This window comes from Eptatretus burgeri, chromosome 11, assembly GCF_056783735.1.
Source record: "Eptatretus burgeri isolate ZD-2024b chromosome 11, Ebu_testis_v1, whole genome shotgun sequence".
In the NCBI taxonomy this organism is placed as follows: domain Eukaryota; kingdom Metazoa; phylum Chordata; class Myxini; order Myxiniformes; family Myxinidae; genus Eptatretus; species Eptatretus burgeri.
In genome coordinates this window covers 10,821,753-10,843,881 of record NC_140971.1, presented here as the reverse complement: position 1 = coordinate 10,843,881, position 22,129 = coordinate 10,821,753, and the positions used below count along the sequence as shown (strand labels likewise).

The 22,129-nt window shown below is 45.1% G+C and overlaps 1 protein-coding gene across 1 annotated transcript in view; it reads left to right on the top strand.

The window, feature by feature from the left end:
• The window catches only part of LOC147016497 (matrix metalloproteinase-9-like), a 75,505-nt gene that overhangs the window by 9,493 nt on the left and 43,883 nt on the right, over positions 1-22,129 (top strand). The window contains exons 2-5 of the mRNA XM_085845209.1: positions 9,599-9,840; positions 9,929-10,077; positions 13,385-13,513; positions 21,023-21,178. Coding sequence (XP_085701335.1) covers positions 9,599-9,840; positions 9,929-10,077; positions 13,385-13,513; positions 21,023-21,178 — 676 coding nt within the window. The remainder of the gene's footprint in view (positions 1-9,598; positions 9,841-9,928; positions 10,078-13,384; positions 13,514-21,022; positions 21,179-22,129) is intronic.

Below are 22,129 nucleotides of genomic sequence, written 5' to 3'. Positions count from 1 at the left end.
TACTAGTGTGCCAAATTTGGTGCTTTCCTCACAAAATGCACAATTGTTATGCTATATTTAGCTAAGTTGCCCCACTATAAGGACCTGGAGGACAGGTAATGTTAAAAAGGCAAAGCGTGTGACAGTCCTTATGAAAGTTTTTTTTTTTTTAATCAACAGATATAATATGACAGAGGGTTCAAAATGTTCAAAACAGACAGAAATCTGAAGTATTTTGTTTTTCAACATACGAAGTCGGCATAATTTGTAAGAAAAAGATCATAAGTAAGCGTATGTGCTTGTACATTAGAAGATAGACAAAGTTGGCATCACTACTTGGGTTATTGTATCTCGCTCTGAGAACTTTTATTGAACGTCACACATGTATGTAAACATCCCAAATTAGAAATGTTACGTATGCAGCAATAAAGAGACGGCATCTACAATTCATCACCAATGTCATGATGTGTGAATGTGACTTTTTAAAATGTGTGGTCATAGATATCTTGCCATTATTAATAAATGCCATATGGCTGTGCTAAAAACTACCTCTTATCCAAGGTTGAATGAAAGTTTTTATGATAGTGATTTTCCCCATCACTAGTTTATTAGAGTAACATCATTGAAATTCTCACAACAAAGCACAGCCCATAATGTCACAGCACGGTCACAGGAATTTTCTGGTTTACATTTCTCAGTGCTCGTGGATGCTTTTGCTTTGTTTGAGAGACTTGCTCCAAAGTTATGTATACCTGGCCAGATTTTATTACCCTCACCAGAGGAGAGGGGATTGTATTTGTGTCCGTTTGTCTGTTTGCTTGGCTCTCTGTCTATAGACTTCTAAGACGCCATAGTTTGTTACTTACGAAATCTAAAGATTTCGTAAGTATATTGATGACTTCCGTCGTGTGTGTGTGTGTGTGTGTGTGTGTGTGTGTGTGTGTGTGTGTGTGTGTGTGTGTGTGTGTGTGTGTGTGTGTGTGTGTGTCTGTGTGTGTGTGTGTCTGTGTGTGTGTGTGTGTGTGTGTGTGTGTGTGTGTGTGTGTGTGTGTGTGTGTGTGTGTGTGTGTGTGTTACGAAATCTAAATATTTCGTAAGTATATTGATGCCTTCCGTTTCTGTTTGTTTGTTTGTTTGTTTGTTTGTAGGCACGATAACTCTAGAACGGAAGAAGCTACCAATGTCAAATTACACCACGTGATTCAGGGGGGTGATGGCTAGTGCTGATTAGATTTTGGTCAAAATCAGTCAAAGGTCAAGGTCACAGTGAGGTCAAACATAATTCTGTAAATTCACGTGGAGAAATGGAGATTTTTGCTTCACTCGACGTCACGACTCCATTTTAACTTCGATTTTAATTTTGTCTTCGGTTTTTGCGATCGCTTAGGACGCTTAAAACTCGGTTGTTGAAATTCTGGTAAAAATCGGATGTTTTGGAGACGTTTTCAGATTGTATAAAAAATATTTCACGCGACGCATCACGGGTCGTCCCATGATACAGCGCGCTCGAGCAGACGCGTCGTTGAGTTACGTTAAGGTATAATATAATTGCGTGGAGAAATGGAGATTTTTGCTTCGGTCGACGTTACGATTTTTGATCGTTTGATAAAGAATCATCGTCGAAACTTCTGGTTTGCGTCGCTACCTTCGCGAGAGACAGCTTTTATTAGACAAGGTCAGAGGTCAAGTTGACGATTTCGTAAGTACCAGTCTATGACTGCTTGTTTGTTTGTTTGTTTGTTTGTCGGCACGATAACTCGAGAATGGAAGAAGCTACCAATGTCAAATTACACCACGTAATTCAGGAGGGTGGTGGCTAGTGCTGATAAGATTTTGGTCAAAATCGGTCGAAGGTCAAGGTCACAGTGAGGTCAAACATAATTCCGTAAATTCATGTGGAGAAATGGAGTATTTTTGCTTCGGTCGAAATTACGAGTTCGTTTTAACTTCGATTTTAATTTTATCTACGATTTTTGCGATAGCTTAGGATGCTTAACATTCGGTTGTCGAAATTCTGGTAAAAATCGGATGTTTTGGAGACGTTTTAAGATTGTATAAAAAATATTTCACTCGCCACAAAACGGCTCGTCACGTGGTGCAGCCGCGCTCGAGCAGACACGTCGTTGAGTCACATAAAGGTTTTCCGTGTGCGCGCTGATGGTGTTTTTGATAAAGATGGTGTTTAAAAGTCATTTTTTTATCCCAATAAAGGTTATCGTCGCATGCCTGACTCGCTAAGCCGTCGGATTATGTAAAGATTGTTGGTGGATGGCCGAATATTACGGTTTTGTGACTTTGATAAAATAATATTAAATAATTGCGTGGCGAAATGGAGATTTTTGCTTCGGTCGACGTTACGATTTTTGATGTTTTGGTACAGAATCATCGTAGAAACTTCTGGTTTGCGTCGCTACCTTCTCTAGAGACAGCTTTTATTAGACAAGGTCAGAGGTCAAGTTGACGATTTCATAAGTACCAGTCTATGACTGCTTGTTACGAAATCTAAAGATTTCGTAAGTATATTGATGACTTCCGTCCTCTGTTTGTGTGTTTGTTTGTTTGTTTGTTTGTGTGTGTGTGTGTGTGTGTGTTTGTGTGTTTGTTTGTAGGCACGATAGCTCGAGAACAGAAGAAGCTACTAATGTCAAATTACACCACGTGATTCAGGAGGGTGATGGCTCGTGCTGATTAGATTTTGGTCAAAATCGGTCAAAGGTCAAAATCACAGTGAGGTCAAACATTCGGTTTTTGATGGTTTGGAACAGAATCATCGGAGAAACTTCTGGTTTGCGTCGCTACCTTCTCTAGAGACAGCTTTTATTAGAAAAGGTCAGAGGTCAAGTTGACGATTTCGTAAGTACCAATCTTTGACTGCTTGTTTGTTTGTTTGTAGGCACGATAACTCGAGAACGGAAGAAGCTACCAATGTCAAATTACACCACGTGATTCAGGAGGGTGATGGCTGGTGCTGATTAGATTTTGGTGAAAATAGTTCAAAGGTCAAGGTCACAGTGAGGTCAAATATTCGATTTTTGATGGTTTGGAACAGAATCATCGTACAAACTTCTGGTTTGCGTTGCTACTTTCTCCAGAGACAGCTTTTATTAGACAAGGTCAGAGGTCAAGTTGACGATTTCGTCAGTACCAGTCTATGACTGCTTGTTTGTCTGTTTGTCCGCACAGAATGTGAGTAGGTGTATTAATTACATTACACCCCAATATACTTTAAGACCCCAAAGACCCTTTCAGACCCTTAAAATTCTGACAACCCTTCAAATCCCCAAGACCCTTAAAACCCTTCAGACCCCCTAAGAGCCATAACACTACACGAAGGCCCTTTAGACTCCTAACAACCTTTCGACCTTTTAAAACCCTCAGACTCTTAAAGAAACTATATATCCCTGCAGACGAGTGGTTCCCAAACGTTTTTGTCCATGACCCAAAATTTGAAAGCACATTTGCCTCGTGACCCAAATGTTCCCGGTATATCTACTTGGTACTGTTATCTATGATAAAAATTGTTGGAGAAAATGCTTTAACCAGAATATTTAAAGGGAATTTTTCAACTCTGGGTCACAACTCTGGGTTTAGGACTCCCTGCTGTCGACTCTATAGACCCCGAATATCTCATAATCCCCGTTACACCCTTTACAACACAGATCCCTAAGACCATCCAGATCCTGTTAGAACCCCGAATACCCTCAAAACCCTTTAGACTCCTTTCTACCCTTATACCCTTTGGACCCCTAAGTCCCCTAAAACCTTTTTAAGACCCTCAAGACCTCTAAGACACTTTGGAACCCCAAGACCCTATAGACCCTGTTACATCCTTTAGAATCCTAAAGACCCTTAGACTCTTTTCTACCCTTTAGACCTTTAGACCTTCACACCTTTTAATACCTTGTTTAATCCTTTGACCTGTAGACCATCTATATATGTTTTAATACCCATTAGACCCCTTCAGACAATTCCAACCCTTTAAACCTTAAATTACACCTTTTAGAACCCCTTCAACCTTTTAAGACCCTTTTGATATTTGAGACCACTTCGACCCTTTTGACCTTTTCAGACCTTCAAACCGTTTGACATTTACAACTTCTCAGATCTTTTGCCTTTACACATTTACAACGAGACCATTTAGATCTTTCATTACAATTAACGACCTTTAATTTAGTACATCCTTCTATTTTTTTGGCCACACAAGATAACCATCACAAAACCACTGATGAGAGAGTCTGTAATCTCTGATTGCTCTTTCTTGTTTTTTTTCCTGCATCACTGTTGTTGTGGTCTCCCAACTTTGGCTTGTGTGTCCATTGTTGTATCATTAGTGCTTTTGTTGTTGTTGTTGTTGTTGTTGTTTTGCTATACAGTACTTGTACTACTCAGCTCCAACCATTGAACATACAGGGTTCTGTTAATCTGTTGCTTACTATGCTTATCTATTTATTTGTGCTCTCTTCACTCTTATGTGTTTCTCATATATATATAATGCTCATCCCACATCTATTACCCAAATATTCACCAAAATAAGATAATAATGATAAAAATGGTTGCCTTTACTCTTCTTCCACTTTTATTGTCATGTCTTCTTGACTCGCTCCACCACCTTCTTACTCCATTCGTCTGATTATATTTGTTGTCCTCGCCCCTTCATTTAAGCCTTTGCTCTTGCTTTTCTATTAAAATGTTAGATTAACAAAAAATAACCTGAGCTTGCAGATCTATTGATTCTGTGCTTCAGTTGTGTGTACAGTGGTGGTGCATGAGTCACTTGGCCCCTACTGGAATGCCACTCTCATGCACTCCTAGCTTTCTACATCCCAGCTGTTTTTTTCCAGGCCTTCCCCCTATTCTGTACATGCTTTGCCACCATTTAACATTGATGATCACTCGATCAGTTGTCATTTCATCAACGCCCTTTTTTCCTAATCCATCTACTCCATGTGCCACCACACTAATCTGCTTGGTGTCAATCCTATAAGCTTTGGCTACAATGTTGTAGTTAAAACATTCTCTGAGCTCAAGACCTCACTCGATATGTCAGATTTACAAACCTCCACATTCCAAAAGACTCCGAATCAAAGCTGGAGTTCATTTTGTCAAACTTTCCCTCTCATCTCTTTTGTTAAGCCTGGTGTTTGCTTCACGGTCAAATTGGTTGGCTTAACATCTTACTTCGAGTCGTGAGTTCGAGCCCCTGTCGTTCCTTTAAATAACACCAGGTGAGTTGACTCAGACTGTCATTCTTCCGAGGTCATTAAAATGATGACCAGCTTTCTGGAAACAGGGGGCACTGCATCAGTGGCACCCCCAGCAACAAAGCAACCAGCAGCCACAGGCTACATATGAAATGATGATGATTTACTTTGTTCCTGCTCAGCTCCAATTGTCTCCTCAGACCTTGTCCTATTGAAAGCAGCTATTTCTCTCGCCATACCTAGGGAGCTACTCAGGTGCCACCATCTCTGACAGCTCAACAAGACAAATTGGTCTCTCCAGCAATCTTCTTTGTCTCACACAGACTGCTCCACCATGTTTTCAGCTGTTGACATTAACTGGCCCTGGAACACATTGCTCACAGAAATACTTTCTCTTCTTCATCCGTTCATACCTTACGCGTGTAGCAATCCCACTCAACATCTGACCTTTGATATCCCACAAGGCATGCCGTGCAGGAACCAAGACCAGTGCATCTCTACTTTGCTCTTTTGCAGGTCTTTCTGGGAGGATTGTCAGATTTCATAATTTAATGTTGTGGACACTACCTTTACTTACATTACCTGAAAAAGTGTACCATTATTTATTCACAAAAACGATGCTAAATTTGATCCACAATTGTTACAAGAACAATCAGCTTTGTCCCCGATCATAAGCAAAGTAATGTGATCAAACATTGACACAGACTTCAACTTATTACTTCTTCAACTCTCTGATCTGCGATCATCAATTTGGCTCCCATCCTGGCCATGCCACTCACGACATGACACTCCTACTATCCCGACAACTGATGGATTGCCTGAATCGCAAATGAGGTCAGAGTACTCTCATTGAACATCTCATTAAAAGTCGATACCTTCAGTCAGTCAGTCAGTCTCTCTCTCTCTGTCTCTCTGTCTCTCTGTCTCTCTGTCTCTCTGTCTCTCTGTCTCTCTCTCTCTCTTTTCCTCCAGGCATACAAAAAGCAGCTTGCATTGGGATTGCAACAGCTCCTTGTGAGTTTGATATCCAAAAAGACATCAAATTGGCACAAATCGTGTTCACTTCTCCATCAATTAGCTACTGTATATGCTTGCCTGGAGAATCCTCTGTACCTCCAGTTACGTTCATATAAATGATTCTAATTTGTGCCAGACACCATTGGCATTTGCGTCCCGATCTGTGGATCTGGATTACAAAAAGGTGCTCGCCAATCTGGAACATCTCTTTCAATGCAGAATGGTCTTACACTCTCACTTTGTCCTTTCGTAAGGATCAGGTGACAAATCTCTGAATCAACCTCTGTAGGAAGTGTAATCTCAGGAGCTATTCAGCCTTGCAGTCAGCTCCAATTTGTTTTGGGCTTTGCTGATGACTCCACCCTTTGCTGTACCATCTGTCATCCCTCAGATCGGTAATCGGCAGCCTCTTCAATCTCTGCAGATCTGGATAAAATCACAAGCTGGTCAAACACATGGAACATGTCTTTCAATCCTGACAAATCTCACACTCTCACTATCTATGTCTCTCTGAAAGGACCGTCTGGAACCCCCTCCCCCCCCCCAAACTCCATCAACTTTCTCAACAGTCCTCTTGAAGAAGTCCAGTCATTCAAGCTTTTGGACATCACTATCTGCCATGATCTTTCCTGGGAAAGCCACAATTCCAAGCTGGCTTCCAAAGCCAGTTGCCAACTAGGCATCCTCCATCGTGCAAAGTCCTTCCTTGGCAAATCTGAGTTCCCTCCTGATCACGTGGAAAGCTTTCATCTGCAGCCTGATGGAGTACTGCTCTCCCATGGTGGAGCTGGTGTTCCACCTAGCTCGGCTTCACGCTGTGGAAACGAAGGCTTTTAGGATCATTTCTATCTCCCACAATGAAGCTGAGTCTTTGGGTCTCTCACTCTCACTGCAGGCAGGTCGGTGGTCTTTCTGTCTTCTACCATCTCCTCTCTGGCCTTCCCCCACCCCTGCTCTGTCTGTGCCACACTATATGGCCAAAAGTATGTGGATACCCCTTATAATTAGTGGATTCAGCTATTTCAGCCACACCCATTGCCGACAGGTGCATAAAATCAAACACACAGCCATTCAATCTCCAGAATCAAACATTGGCAGTAGAATGGGCTGCACTGAAGAGCTCAATGACTTTCAACGTGGCACCGTTACAGGATGCCACCTTTCTAACAAGTCAGTTCATCAAATTTCTGGCCTGCTATAGCTGCCCCGGTCAACTGTAAATGCTGCTTTATGAAGTGGAAATATCTAGTAGCAACAACAGCTCAGCCATGAAGTGGTAGGCCACGCAAGCTCGCAGAACAGGACCGCCAAGTGCTGAAGCGCATAGCGTGTAAAATCATCCGTCGTCAGTTGCAACAATCACGACCGAGTTCCAAACTGCCTCGAGAAGCAATGTCAGCACAAGCACTGTTTGTCGAGAGCTTCATGAAATAGGTTTCCATGACCAAGCAGCCGCACACAAGCCTAAGATCACCATGCACCATGCCAAGCGTCGGCTGGAGTGGTGAAAAGCTCACCGCCATTGAACTCTGGAGCAGTGGAAACGTGTTTTCTGGAGTGATGAATCACGCTTCACCATCTGGCAGTCCGACGGACGAATCTGAGTTTGGTGGATTCCAGGAGAACACTACCTGCCCGAATGCATAGTGCCAACTGTAAAGTTTGGTGGAGGAGGAATAATGGTCTGGGGCTGTTTTTCATGGTTCGGGCTCGTCCCTGTAGTTCCAGTGAAGGGAAATCTTAACGCTCCAGCATACAATGACATTCTAGATGATTCTGTGCTTCCAACTTTGTGGCAACAGTTTGGGGAAGGCCATTTTCTGTTTCAGCATGGCAATGCCCCCGTGCATAAAGCGAGGTCCATACAGAAATGGTTTGTCGAGATCGGTGTGGAAGAACTTAACTGGCCTACACAGAGCCCTGACCTCAACCCCATCGAACACCTTTTGGATGAATTGGAATGCCAACTGCGAGTCAGATCTAATCGCCCAACATCAGTGCCCAATCTCACGAATGCTCTTGTGGCTGAATGGAAGCAAATCCCCGCAGCAATGTTCCAACATCTCGTGAAAAGCCTTCCCAGAAGAGTGGAGGCTGTTATAGCAGCAAAGGGGAGACCAACTCCATGTTAATGTCCATAATTATGGAATGAGATGTTAGACAAGTAGGTGTCCACATACTTTTGGCCATGTAGTGTATGTCCCCCCAATATTTTCGCAGGGTGCTCAAGGTCCCCCAGTAACCCCCTCAGGTAAAACTACCAAAATCAAGAATAACTGCTCACCTTCACTCTTTCACTCCTCTTTTTTTTTCCCACTTCCGGAACAAACTTCCACACTCTCTTCAATCCCATTCTTCCCTCCAGGTCTTTAAAACAGCTGTTCACCACCATCTCATATCTTCCCCCATCCAAAACCACGATCTTAAAACCAAAACCAAAAGCATGACCCCATCCCACTCCCTTCCACAGATCTCCTAATGTCTCTGTTCCCCCACTGTTTTGTGCTACCCTCTCCCACCCCTCTTGTCTCATGCTCCCTTTGTTATATGTTCTTTGTGTTAGCTCTTATACGAGCCTTGACAATGCATACAAAAAAACCCCAAAACTCTCATCTTGGGCTTTTCCTTGTAGATATTCATGATTACAGCTCATTGGCACGTCATGTTCGATTCTGAGCATTTCTACATTCACTGACCCTCGTTCCTGATTTCTGCCTAACTCGTTTGCCAGCAATGTGGTGCATCTGTGTGTTCTTTCCCCCCATTTTTCACTCCACTTCAGTCCATTGATCTTTCACCCTCTATAATTCAGCTTTTCCATGAGCTTAGACATCTGTTTTGGAAAAATGTACTGGCATCGTTAAATTGCAGAGACAGGATGGCAAGCTTGGTCGCAACCTGTCATCAGTGCATTACTATGGCAACCATGTTATCCACATCCATATCATATATTCTATGAGCGAAGAACCCATCCTTATAGATGGGTTAATTCCCCCATAATTATGTGATTATGTCTTGATATATATATATATATATTGAGTGCTTTTGGCATTGCACCTAGTACATGTTTGGGAGGCTCAGTGGTGCGCGTTGCTGTAGCCTTTCTTGGTTACTTTATGCAGCTTCCTTTTGCTGGAAGAGCATGGGGGTTAATTTATGGAAATCTTAGCCACTTAGATGAAAGCTGATTAAGTTTTCTCACCTGGATGAACTGCAGCCCCAGAAGAAGCGCTTGCAGTACAAAGATGCCAAGATCAATATGCTGTCACCAATATATTCGTATGATAATTGTCAAACACCTTTCGGTGGCATCTGGATGATCACCTTACTTAAGCAACAACAATATCAAATCACTGGTGTTCATAACAAAACATATTTAAATGCATTTGTTTTGCCTTCAGACTTTTCTGTTGACCGGAGGTTACATCCGAACGGACGATAGGAGAGATGCCTCTGCATCAACCCAGGAGATCGGTAGTGCCTTGTCCAAGATGCAGGCATTTTATGGGCTTCCTGAGACTGGCAAAGTGGATACTTCCGTTTTGGATCTCGTGCGAGCACCTCGTTGCGGATTTCCAGATGTCAAAGCGTTCAGTACATTTGTCAACGAGCCACGTTGGGATCGTTACGACCTTACGTACAGGTTCGTTTCTGTTGTCACCAAGTATGCTCACCTTTCTCCTTGTTATTGATCTTGGTCATGGTGATGATTTGTTCACATATCGTTGCAGGCTCATAAACAGCTCGATCTACATAAACTACGAAATGGTGGAAGCAGCGATAGCAAAGGCATTCAAAGTGTGGGCTGATGCCACAGCCTTTAAGTTCACCAAAGTGGAGGATGATGAAGCTGACATCATCATCTACTTCGTCAAAGGAGGTGCTTGTACAATTCAGTCGTAGCTGCTTTTACAAGCTGTCACATATATTCATCGAGATGTGATCGGCGATTGTACGATTGTGATTGAAATAGACTTTTCTTTACATTCTACCAAACTTGCTAAGGACGCACTTGCAGATGGATTCATGTTCAGCATCAGAACAATAATTCTGTGTTTGGCTGGAATCTGAAACAAGCGGTTGCTGAAAGTAAGACATATTGCACAAGGTATCTACACGTGACGTTTTGGGAAATAAGAACAAACCTGTCTCCAGTACAGCTTTTGACCCCAGTACAGCTCACTCAACCTTACTCACACTTCCTGAGTCCAGTATGCACCTTTCTTCCCTTCCCCTCAAACTTTATCACATACCACATACCCCCCCCACCTCAATTCCCATCTTCTAGATTGTCTTTTTCTCAATTTTCTCTCCAATCCTTCCTGTCTATGCCAAATCAGCACAAAGCACTTGATGTGAAAACAGCCGAGTGGTATCATAAGGAAATGGTTCTACTCTCAAGATATTGTCACACAACTGATGAACAGTTCTAACAAAGCAATACTTAGCCTTAGTGGCATAATGGTGAGAGCATCTGCTCTGATGCTGGGAGGTCGGCAGTTAGAATCCCAGCTAAGTCATGCAAAAGCTAGCTAGCTATCATGTGTAGCCTGTGGCTGCTGATTGCATCATTTTCTGGGGTCACAGCTGTGCTGCTGATGCGGTGCCCTCTGTTACCAGTGCATTCCTTCTCATATTGCCAACCTCAGAAGGATAACAGGCTGAATCGACCCCACCTGGTGATAATTCAACCGTTAAAAAACAGGGGCTTCAACTCAAGACCATAAGATCTTAAGCCAGCCACCTTAACCGTTAAAGCAAACACGAGGCTTAATCATACCAAAGACTTGAAAAATGGTAAGTTCTGCTTCCTTGCTTGACACGCAGCATTTGAAAAGGATAGAGCATGGACAAACAACAATAGATTGGTTATAATAGCCCAGGCTTTGATAGGCCAAATGGCCCCCTTCTGCATTTAACTTTGAATGATTTATATACCGTGGCCATCTTGATATACAGTATATGGCCATCAAGATATATATGAATTAGAATGATTTATATACCAATTCAGATGCCAAGTTCTCTACCTGTGGCATAGAAGGCCGCCTTCATTTCTGGATTTCTGAGTTATTCCACTTTTGCAGTCAACATTTGGCCATCAATTTAACCTGGTGTTGGCTTCGCGGTTAGGGTGGTGGCTTGGGATCAACATTTGGCCATCAATTTAACCTGGTGTTGGCTTAGCGGTGAGGGTGGTGGCTTGGGATCAACATTTGGCCATCAATTTAACCTGGTGTTGGCTTAGCGGTTAGGGTGGTGGCTTGGGATCAATATTTGGCTATCAATTTTACCTGGTGTTGGCTTCGCGGTTGGGGTGGTGGCTTGGGATCAACATTTGGCCATCAATTTAACCTGGTGTTGGCTTAGCGGTTAGGGTGGTGGCTTGGGATCAACATTTGGCCATCAATTTAACCTGGTGTTGGCTTAGCGGTTAGGGTGGTGGCTTGGGATCCTAAGGTCCTGAGTTCAAGCCCTGTTGGCTGCTGAATTAACACCAGGGGGTTGACTCAGCCTGTCTTCCTTCCGAGGTCGGCGAAATGAGTACCAATGTAGCAGCCAAAAGGCTGCACATGAATGGAAGGGGTATTGATGGATTTATTAAATCTGGTATTGATATGGTGCAGGCATGATTGGCCGAATGGAAAAATTTCCTTGTAATTCCTTGTAAAATCAATGGAATCCTCTCCTCCCCTCTCTCAGTGGAGGCTGGAGTGGAGTACAGTCGTCTTGCTGGAGTTCCCCAAGGTAGTGTCTATGTAAGCAACCTCTCTGATGCTCTGGAAACCCTCTCTTCCTTTTGGCAGAATACTCGACATTGTGTTGTACAGTAGTCTCAACTCTCTGCGAGACATACAGTACAGCAGCTACTTCTTTCTCTGCTGACCTGGAAATGATTAGCCATTAGTCCGATAACATGTCCTTCAATCCTGGAAAACATGACATTCAACCTGTTGCTCTGGAAGGATCGTCAAATGAACCCACCGATCTATTTACATGGCCATTCACTGAAAGAGGTTTATGCTCTTGAATTTCTCGGTCTCACCATCAGCCATGACTTTCCCTGGGACGACGACATAGCAAAACTGCCCTCCCGAGTCAGCCACAGACTGGGAATCCTCTGTTGATACTAAGATTTCCTTGGAAAATCATAGCTACTCATAGTCTGCAAGGCCAATATTGGTAGCTCTGTAGGGTACTGTTCTCTGCTCGAAGTTGATGCCCCAGCATCACATATCTATCTCTCCAGGATTTGGTGGGATCTAAAGCTCTCAAAGCTATCACAATCACCCACGAATAGACTGACGTCAAGGATCTCAAGCTCTCTTATTACAGGCAGGTCAGTGGTCCCTCTGTTTTCTATGGTCTATTCTCCAGATATTGCTCCCTCTGCTCTCTCAGTCCTTCAACCCTCCCTATCTACTCCAGGATGCACGCGTTCTTCCAGAATCCCCCCCCCCCCCCCGCTTAGGCTTCCATAATCCTTGCTTCTTCTATCGATGGAACCATCGTCCAAAGGTTGTTCTGTCTTGCTCTTTCCTCCAAGGCTTCAAAGCAAGCAGTATACCACCTTCATCATCACCAGTTTTGACCCATGATCTTTATTACCCCCATTACTCTTTCCTATCCGAATCATCTTATTTGCGAGTTTCAGCGTTTCCTCCCCTCCTACATTTTAGGAATTGCTCACATTAGTTCATTGGATTAAAATTGCATACCAAATATTGTGAAACCAAGAATGTGTTCCACAGAGTTGACTTTATTCCGATACAAGGCTGAGTACCCGGTGCTGCACAGGGAGAGAAAAAAAACTATGTGGGGTTCAGGAACGTGTTGTGCATTGAAAACGTATTGAATTATTGCCCTCATGGTGGTGAGCTTCTCCCGGCGGTGGTTTCAGGATGTGTTGGACATTAAAAACCAACGGAGTTATTGGATTTGTGGTGGTTACCTTTTGCCTGCAGACCGGCGGTAGCACTGCCTGACCCCACATCCCAATATAAACTTTAGAGCAGTCTTTACTGGCCTCAAAATGGCCTTCAGGGCCAACGTGCGGCACTTAAAACCTTGCCCAGACTTTTCCAGTGATGATATACATTCATAAATGAAGAATGAATAGATGTTGGAAAACAAGAACAGACAGACTTTGCACTGACTTCCTAACAAGTTTGTACTGAATGTTCCAACAGCTCACGGAGACAATTCACCTTTCTTTCCCAACTCAAACACCATGGCACATGCTTACCCTCCTGGGGAGGATATTGGAGGTGACATACATTTCAACGATGGCTTTATTTGGGCAAATGGAAATATTCCTGGTGAGAAACTTTTTTTCAAATGGCACATGTTTGCACTTAAGGGTTGACGAATTTCGATATATTGTTGCTTTTTCAAGCCAGTTTGGATATAGGCCCATGAGGTGGAGTGCAGTGTGAGACCTCGGTTCAAGTAATGGTCCAAATGTAGTGAAGAACGTGGAGGTAGGATAGAATTTTGGCACAGGTGACCATAATATCGCGTTGTGTGTTCATGGATTCTGTTCAAAGTTATAGTTCGGGATGGTAGAGTAAAGCAATGATTTCAGGAAGGCAAACTTTGATGGTATGAGGGGATAGTTTGGTGCCAGAGGTTGGCACAAGCTAACAGAGGGGCAATCAGCATCAGATAAATGGACAACCAGCAAGGAGCAAATGCACATTGTACAAAGTAACAAGTAAAAAAAAGACATAAAATATCATCGTCCCAGTTGTTTTAGTAATTTTGCTGAACAGAGCGAAAGAGCTAGCCCATGTTTACGTACAACTAAAATGGCCACCAGTCTACCAGTCGGCCATCTTTGATCAGATCGCAAAACAAAGTGAGTGGCAGGTGTATACCATCATGTACTGTGCTTGTGCCAAGTTTGAACAAAATCAGACCATGCACGTCTGGGAAATGGTTGGAGACACATTTAAGGAACAAAATGGCCGCCAGTCGGCCATCTTGGATTTAATCTCAAAACAAAATCATGTGAATATCTGTGTAAGCCATCATTCATTATCTGTGTGCCAAGTTTGAACAAGATTGGTAAATGCATGTCTAAGAAATGGTTGAGGACGTGTCCGACGCCGGGTATTTTTACAACTAAAATACTCGCCAGTCGGCCATCTTTGATCGCATCACGAAACAAAATGATCTGCATAAGTATACCATTATGTGTTGTCTTTGTACCAGGTATGTATAAAATCGGTCCATACATGTCTGAGATATGGTTGCAGACACACGCACGGACACGAAAATTGAGACCAAATCCATAAGCCCCCGTTTTGGACTAAGGCCAACGGAGGATAAAAAGTATAGTCCAGTGACATCTAAAGCTGGAGATAGAAACATATTGTTACGGATTCTCACCCGCCAGCGTGCGAACGACCACGTCGAACCAATAGCGGCCGTTTCGCCCACCGAACGGACAATCCTGTCGCGGCTTTCCAGATCAACGCCGAAAACCAGCCACGGGTGTGTTTTTAACCACACCACAACCATGTCCATACTCTACCCGCGCTACAGGGTCAATCGCCGAATTGTCGATATACCTAATTCATCGCGCGGGTAGATTACCGAGAGATTGTACCTCAACGGGGCCGCTGGGACACGAGCCGCTTAATGCAGCTCGCTCTGTTTGGGATAACCAAGCGGGGTGTTATCGCGACCCCCGTTGGACCCGATCGCTTTACCGGCTATTTAAAAACCAACTATATTCCAAGTGCAAGATGGCAGCTCAATTAAGGGAAGAGGACGCAACGAACGGGTTAACATTTGAACAAGCACATTTTTTACAAAGCACACGTAAACAATGATGCAGTCATGCAGGTATTCAATGCCGAACACGCATGCAGTCATGTATCAATCGAGCAAAAGTAATGCAAAAGAGAGAGCTAATACCGTCTATCTATTATGTACAGTCACTTATACAGTTCTACTTATGGACATGGCGCCACAACTTTCATACAAAGAAAAGCAAGGAAAACCCCCATCAAAGGCGAGGGGTAAACTGGACCTCTTTGGGTCTTTATTGCACGGAGCCGTGTAGACCGCAGAGGCTCCGCGAGGCTGCACTGGTTACCTTCACCTTGCTGGGGCGACCTGCGACGTCCCGTCCCTACGGCCGCTGTCGTGACCGCGGTCCGGCCCAGGCCTCGTCTGACGGCCTGGTGATTCGGGCCCAGCCGGCAATGCCTCAGAGGAACGAACGGGCCTTATGCTCTTTCCGAGTTGATGCTCTCTTTAAGAGCCCGTCCGTCCCTCGCGCTGCTCGGACTGTCCCGAAGCCCGATCACCACGGACCGTTCGCTGCTGGCTGGAAACCTCTCCACGTCCCACTCAAACGCGCCATTATGCGTGGCACGGCCGGCCTGCTGTGCTCCCCGCTCCGTCTCCTCGGCAAACCCGGACTTCCACTGCCCTCCACTGGGCTCGAACTCCGCTCCAAACCCCGACCGACTCGACTGAAAGCGTGCTCTGCGCGCTTTTTTATAGGGTTCGTGAGGCGAGATCTGATCTCCGCACTTTCACCTCTGACCCGCACTGGCTCCGCCCCTCTCGCTCTCCTGATCCAAATTCTGAGGCGAAGCTTGGAGCGAGCAGACGTGGCAGGAATCATCGACGCTGAAGGGAGAGCGGATGTGGTAGAAATCACCGTCGCTAACAACGAGGAAACCCCCGGGTCTGTTTGCAGTGATCTCGCCGTTGCCGGCGCAAAGATGGCGGCGCCCGCGGAGTTGAAGGTGAAGCGATGTTGTTCGTTGTTGGTTATTGGGGGAGATGCGGTTTAGGAGATGGTGGTTGGCGTTGGCGTCATGGAGAAGGTGGCTGTGTGAGGTCGGTTGTGGAGGAGGTGGTGGTTGTGGTTGAAATGCGGTTGGCCAGAGCGATGTTGGTGGTGGAGGTGATTGTTGTGAAGCGGTTGGTCCAAAATAACGATAGTAAAAGAATAACGGCTAACTCAAAGATCACAGCCCTGATCACACGAATAAATTCCCTTTGACATCGGTGGGGAAATCTATCTGAACACAGACTTATCGGCATAACTGATCTCAGGACCTATATGGTGCTCTGCGAATTTCCACAGCCGTAACAATATAAAGGTGATTGAGCAGCGAGGTAAGAAATGTTATCAATTAGCATAAGTCATTTATTAGGTCGAAAACAACTCCATTGGATTTGGATTCACATCCGTATAGGAGTAATGAGAGGCAGCGCAAGAAAATAGGCAAGAAACAAAAATGTAGGCCAAAATGTATAGGAGGTTCTAAAATAAGTTTTGTGGCAAATGGAAAATGATGTACATTAGATAATTTGAGTATGCCAGATCCAAAAATGCAATGTTCACGCCAATTGGATTGCATACTAATTAACTATGACATAGTCAAATTTGCATCCCACAGATTGACATCATGGTACAATCCAGGGACATGAGTGGTAACTTCATCAAGGATTTTAAAACACTTCCGCGCTAAGTGGCTTAAAATTGTGTGCGTGCGTGCGTGCGTGCGTGCGTGCATGTGCGTGCGTGCATGTGCGTGCGTGAAATAATCCTCAGATTGCAATTACCGACTCACACATTAAAGGTTCTTCAGAAAATGCCACATAACCAAAAAATAAATAAACACCTACCAAATGACAGGTCGGCGTCAATAATTTAGCCGAGGTGCCAGCGACAGCTCATCCACGCTTCGCTGAAGGACACCGTGGGTAGTTTAACGTCCACCAACGAATGCTGGTTGGCGGGGTTCTCGTTTAACGTCCATCTGAGGGACGGCACACACATTGATTTGACTTCATGGTAGTTACCTTTTTCCTGCGGGCCATGACAGAATTGTCAGGAATCGATTACACGAGCATAACATCTGACCAGGGCGACGAGCAGAACGTTTGATTTTGTTGCCACGTCATCGACATGCGTGCCTGGATTTAAAAAGTGAAAGATTGAACGAATGAATCGTCCGGCCTGTTAAACACCAAGGTGACAGTTTATAGCTGGGTCGGGAATGACATGAGCACACATGAAAGATTTAAAATGCACTTACAGTTCAGAAAATCTGGTAGGCCTTAGTTGACTCCAAAAGAAGTCATAAGGCCTTCACTTTTCCCTTTAGTGGAAGCAGCAGTGGAGTTCGGCAGCTCCCCGGGTGTCTGAGCAGCCCTCTCTAGGATTCGCTCTGCTCACCTTCATGGAGGAAGGGGCGAGAAAAAGGTGCCTTAAACATAGTCTGCTTCACTTCACCCTGGCCAGCATACTGCGGCTGGCGGGGATCCCAATTAGCCGTCGAAATAACAAGAAAAACAAGTTGAAGATGCTCAACCTCGGTACGTGGAACGTGCGAACCCTGCTAGATAACACCAAAGCAGATAGACCAGAAAGAAGAACTGCACTAGTCACCAAATAACTAGCTCGCTACAACGTGGACATAGCAGCACTTGGTGAAACAAGCCTTGCAGACAAGGGTCAGCTCTTAGAACTTGGTGGTGGGTACACTTTCTTTTGGAGTGGTCGCAGCAGCGCTGAACGGCGAGAGGCAGGCGTTGGATTCACCATCAGATCCCACCTCGCCCGAAAACTTGCCAAGCCTCCAGAGGGCATTAATTATCGCCTGATGACATTTCAACTCCTACTTGGAAACAAGAAGAGTGCAATGTTGATCAGCGCATATGCCACAACAATGACCAACAGGGATGATATCAAAGATAAGTTATATGAAGAACTTGACGCCCTCGTTGCAGCAGTCCCACAGTCAGAGAAGATTATTGTCCTCGGGGACTTCAACACCAGAGTGGGGACAGATCACCAGACTTGGGAAGGGATCATTGGAAGACACGGCACCGGCAAGTGCAACAGCAACGGCGTTCTACTCCTGAAGATGTGTTCCTCACATGACCTAGTCATCACGAACACACTCTTCCACCTCCCCACCCATAAAAAGACATCTTCGATGCACCCACGCTCCAGGCAATGGCATCTGATTGATTATGTCATCACCAGCAAGAGGGATAGGCAGGACGTGAGAGTGACAAAGGCCATGTGTGGTGCCGACTGCTGGACTGATCATCGCCTCATCGTGTCCAAACTTAAGCTTCGCATTCTGCCCATGAGAAGACCCCAAGGTCAGAAGACTGCAAAGAGGCTCAACATCTCCAAGCTGAAGAGCAGCAAAGTTGCAGAAGAATTCTCCAGAGACCTTGATGGCAAGCTGGTGGACACACCCCATGATGACCAGGACAGCCTTGAAGAACAGTGGGTGGCTTTCAGAGATGCAGTCTACTCCATCGCCCTCAAACACCTCGGGCCAGCATCCCACAAAAACCAGGACTGGTTTGACAAGAACGATGAAGAGATACAGGCACTGCTATCAGAGAAACACCAACTGTTCGGAGCACACCAGAACGACCCCACGTCACAAGCGAAGAAAGATGCCTTTGCCAGCGCAAGACAAAAAGTACAGAAGAAACTCCATGAGATGCAGGATGTATGGTATAGCAAGAAGGCTGATTAAATCCAGGGCTATGCAGACAGTCACGACACCAAGCGTTTCTACGGAGCATTGAAGGCTGTGTATGGACCCCAGTCCTCTGGCTCTTCTCCCCTCCTCAGTGCAGATGGGACCCAGTTGCTGACAGAGAAAAAGCAGATTCTGGAGAGATGGGCTGAACACTTCCACCAGGTCCTCAATCGCCCTGCTGATATCAACGATGAGGCCATCACTCGCCTACCTCAGATGGAGATCAACCAGGACCTTGACAACCTCCCGAAAGAAGAAGTAGTCACAAAGGGCATCAAACAACTTTCCTGTGGCAAAGCACCAGGATCAGATGCAATTCCTGCTGAAGTGTATAAATCAGGAGGCTCTGTCATGGTGCAGAAGCTGACTGAACTCTTCCAGTCCATGTGGAATAAAAGGAAGGTCACATAACAGCTGAAAGATGCCAGCATAGTCCACATCTACAAGAGGAAAGGCAACTGCCAGTCTTGCGACAATCATCAAGACATCTCCCTCCTGCCCATAGCCGGGAAGATCTTCGCTCGCATCCTGCTCAACCGTCTCAATAAACACCTTGAGCAGGGTCTCCTTCCAGAAAGCCAGTGCGGTTTCCGTGCTGGACACGGAACTGTCGACATAATATTTTCTGCACGCCAACTCCAGGAAAAATGCCAAGAGCAGCACAGCGACCTGTTCGTGACTTTGGTCGATCTCACAAAGGCCTTCGACACTTCAGCAGAGATGGCTTGTGGAAGATAATGCAGAAGTTTGGCTGTCCAAGCAAGTTCATCACGATTGTCCGGCAGTTCCATGACAGCATGATGGTGAAAGTGCTAGATGATGGAGACGAGTCGGAAGCCTTTCCAGTGACAAACGGCGTGAAGCAAGGTTGTGTTCTTGCCCCTACACTCTTCAGCATGGTCTTCTGTGCCATGCTGACTGATGCCTTCCGTGACTGCCATGATGGAATACACATCAGGTACAGGACTGACAGCAGGTTGTTCAACCTCAGGTGCTTGCACACTGTTACAAAGGTGAAGAAGACCATCATCAGAGATCTCTTGTTTGCTGATGACTGTGTCCTCAACGCCTGCACAGAGCAGAAGATGCAGGATGAAATTGACTGCTTCTCACAGGTCTGTGACAACTTTGGTCTCTCCATTAGCACCAAAACAACTGAAGTTTTGTACCAGCCCGTGCCTGGAAAGCCCTACCAGAAACCACAGATCATGGTGAAGGGGTAGAATCTACAGTCTGTCGACAGCTTTACCTATCTGGGCAGTGCACTCTCGCGAGTGGTGAACATTGACGCTGAGGTCAACAACAGGATTGCCAAGGCCAGCGTTGCCTTTGGGCAACTCCGTGAGAATGTTTGGGAGCGGAGAGGACTCAGCCTTACCACCAAGCTGAAGCTCTATGGTGCAGTGGTACTCACCACTCTTCTCGATGCCAGTGAGACATGGACTGTCTACAGCAGACACGCCAAACAGCTCAACCACTTTCACCTGAGCTGCCTACGCAGACTCCTTTTCATCAGGTGGCAGGACAAAATTCCCGACACAGTTCTTGGAACGGGCCGGAAATCCCCAGCATCCACACCCTTCTACGGAAAGTCCAAGCCAGATGGGCAGGCCATGTCGTTAGAATGCCCGACAGTCGACTGCCAAAACAGCTTCTATATGGAGAACTGTGTCAGGGCCAGCGCTCAGTAGGGGGACAGAAAAAAACGGTTTAAGGACTGTCTCAAAGTGTCCCTCAAAGACTTGGACATCAACCTCAGCACTTGCGAATCTCTTGCTCTGGACCGTCCACCCTGGCATAGCAAGCTCAAAACAGAAGCACTGCAGAGGCCTAGAAGGCCTACCTCCACTTCTACTGCAGCACCCATCCACTTGTGTCCTATGTGTGGGTGTGCCTTCCGGGCCCGGATTGGCCTCAGCAGTCACTTCCGAACCCACAGTCACCAATCTTCCAACTGAAAGTGAAGTCATGGTCATCTTCGAACCCGAAGGACGAACAGTTAATACATAAAGTAGTCCACTTGCAAAAAAAAGTGCAAATGTAGTAACAGCACTGCTTAACGAACCAAGTGGTGCAATATTACTGCTGGCTAGGCGAATGGGTACCATTGCTGGTTTGTGATGTGGTTTCTAATATTCTGTCTGTGATGAAATGGCTTTGGGATCTCCCTAACTTTAGTGGCGTACGCAGATGTGAAGAGGTTTGGGGGGGAGGAGTAGTGGTGAGATTGAAATGTAGAAAGGTGAAACTTGTAAAAATTCACTTTCCTAATTATTTTTACAATTCCCACAGTGGTGCTGACATTTCCTGAACAGGCCGTTTGTCAATTTCCATTCATTTACAAGGACAAACCTCACTACGAATGCGTTAATGATGACAAGTATCCCTGGTGTGGCCTCACAGAAAATGTAGACGATGACTGGAAGCGAGGCTGGTGTCCAGATAAAGGTATGAGCATTGGAAACAGAGTTGTAAATGATTGACTGCTTTCATATGTGCTTCAGGGATGAGTGGTTTGTGCATGCGCTGGGCTTCATTGTGGTTAGTTACAATGTTGTTGAAAAGATAGGAACTCTGAAGAAATTCAAAATGGCACGTATGAGTCGTGTTTAAGGTTGTTGCTATATTAATTCACTTCCATGGCTTTCACTACCATGGTGAGACCACTAGACTTCATTCATGGTGAACCTCCATTAAAAAAAAAAAATAATTAGGGGGGCAGGGGAATACAAGGAAGCTTATCTACCATGCCATTCAAAAGGGATGGCTTGCAATTCCAAAAGTAAAGAAACAACGTATGTTGGGTGAGGGGCTGGACAATGTGCATCATAAGTCTGTAATTTTTTTGATTGCTGAAGAACCAAGGGCATCACCATTAAAAGGCCACACACACCTGCCTTGTTCAAATTGCATAAAACGTTTTGATCAGCCAAGTAATCGGTGTTCATGAACTGTGTACGATCTTGTGATATTTGTGGATGCCAAAACTCCTCTCTCATTGGAGTTAAAATATATTACAGACACAAACATACTGGCTAGAGGTGAGATCTGTCGTCATCGATGGGTCACTCCAATAACACAGTTGAATCACCAATGGATAAGAGTTTACAACATGGGACTTTCAGAATGACTTAATCCGCCCCAGAATGCTTGGTGTGCATGCACAGGAACCCGTAGCAATAGTGATCTTCGGGGCATGTGAACTGTTGTAGTACGTGAACGAGAAGGATTGTTATCTAAAATGGCTCAAAAGGCTTCTTAAAGAAGCCAAAACGACTTGGAAAAGTACCGGAGAGAAAGCTGTGGTGTGCCTCGGCACAACGAAAGAGTTGGAGGGAGACACCATATCTGGTTTGGGTGGTTCTGAATACTGATTGGTAGGTCATACCTGGGCTTATG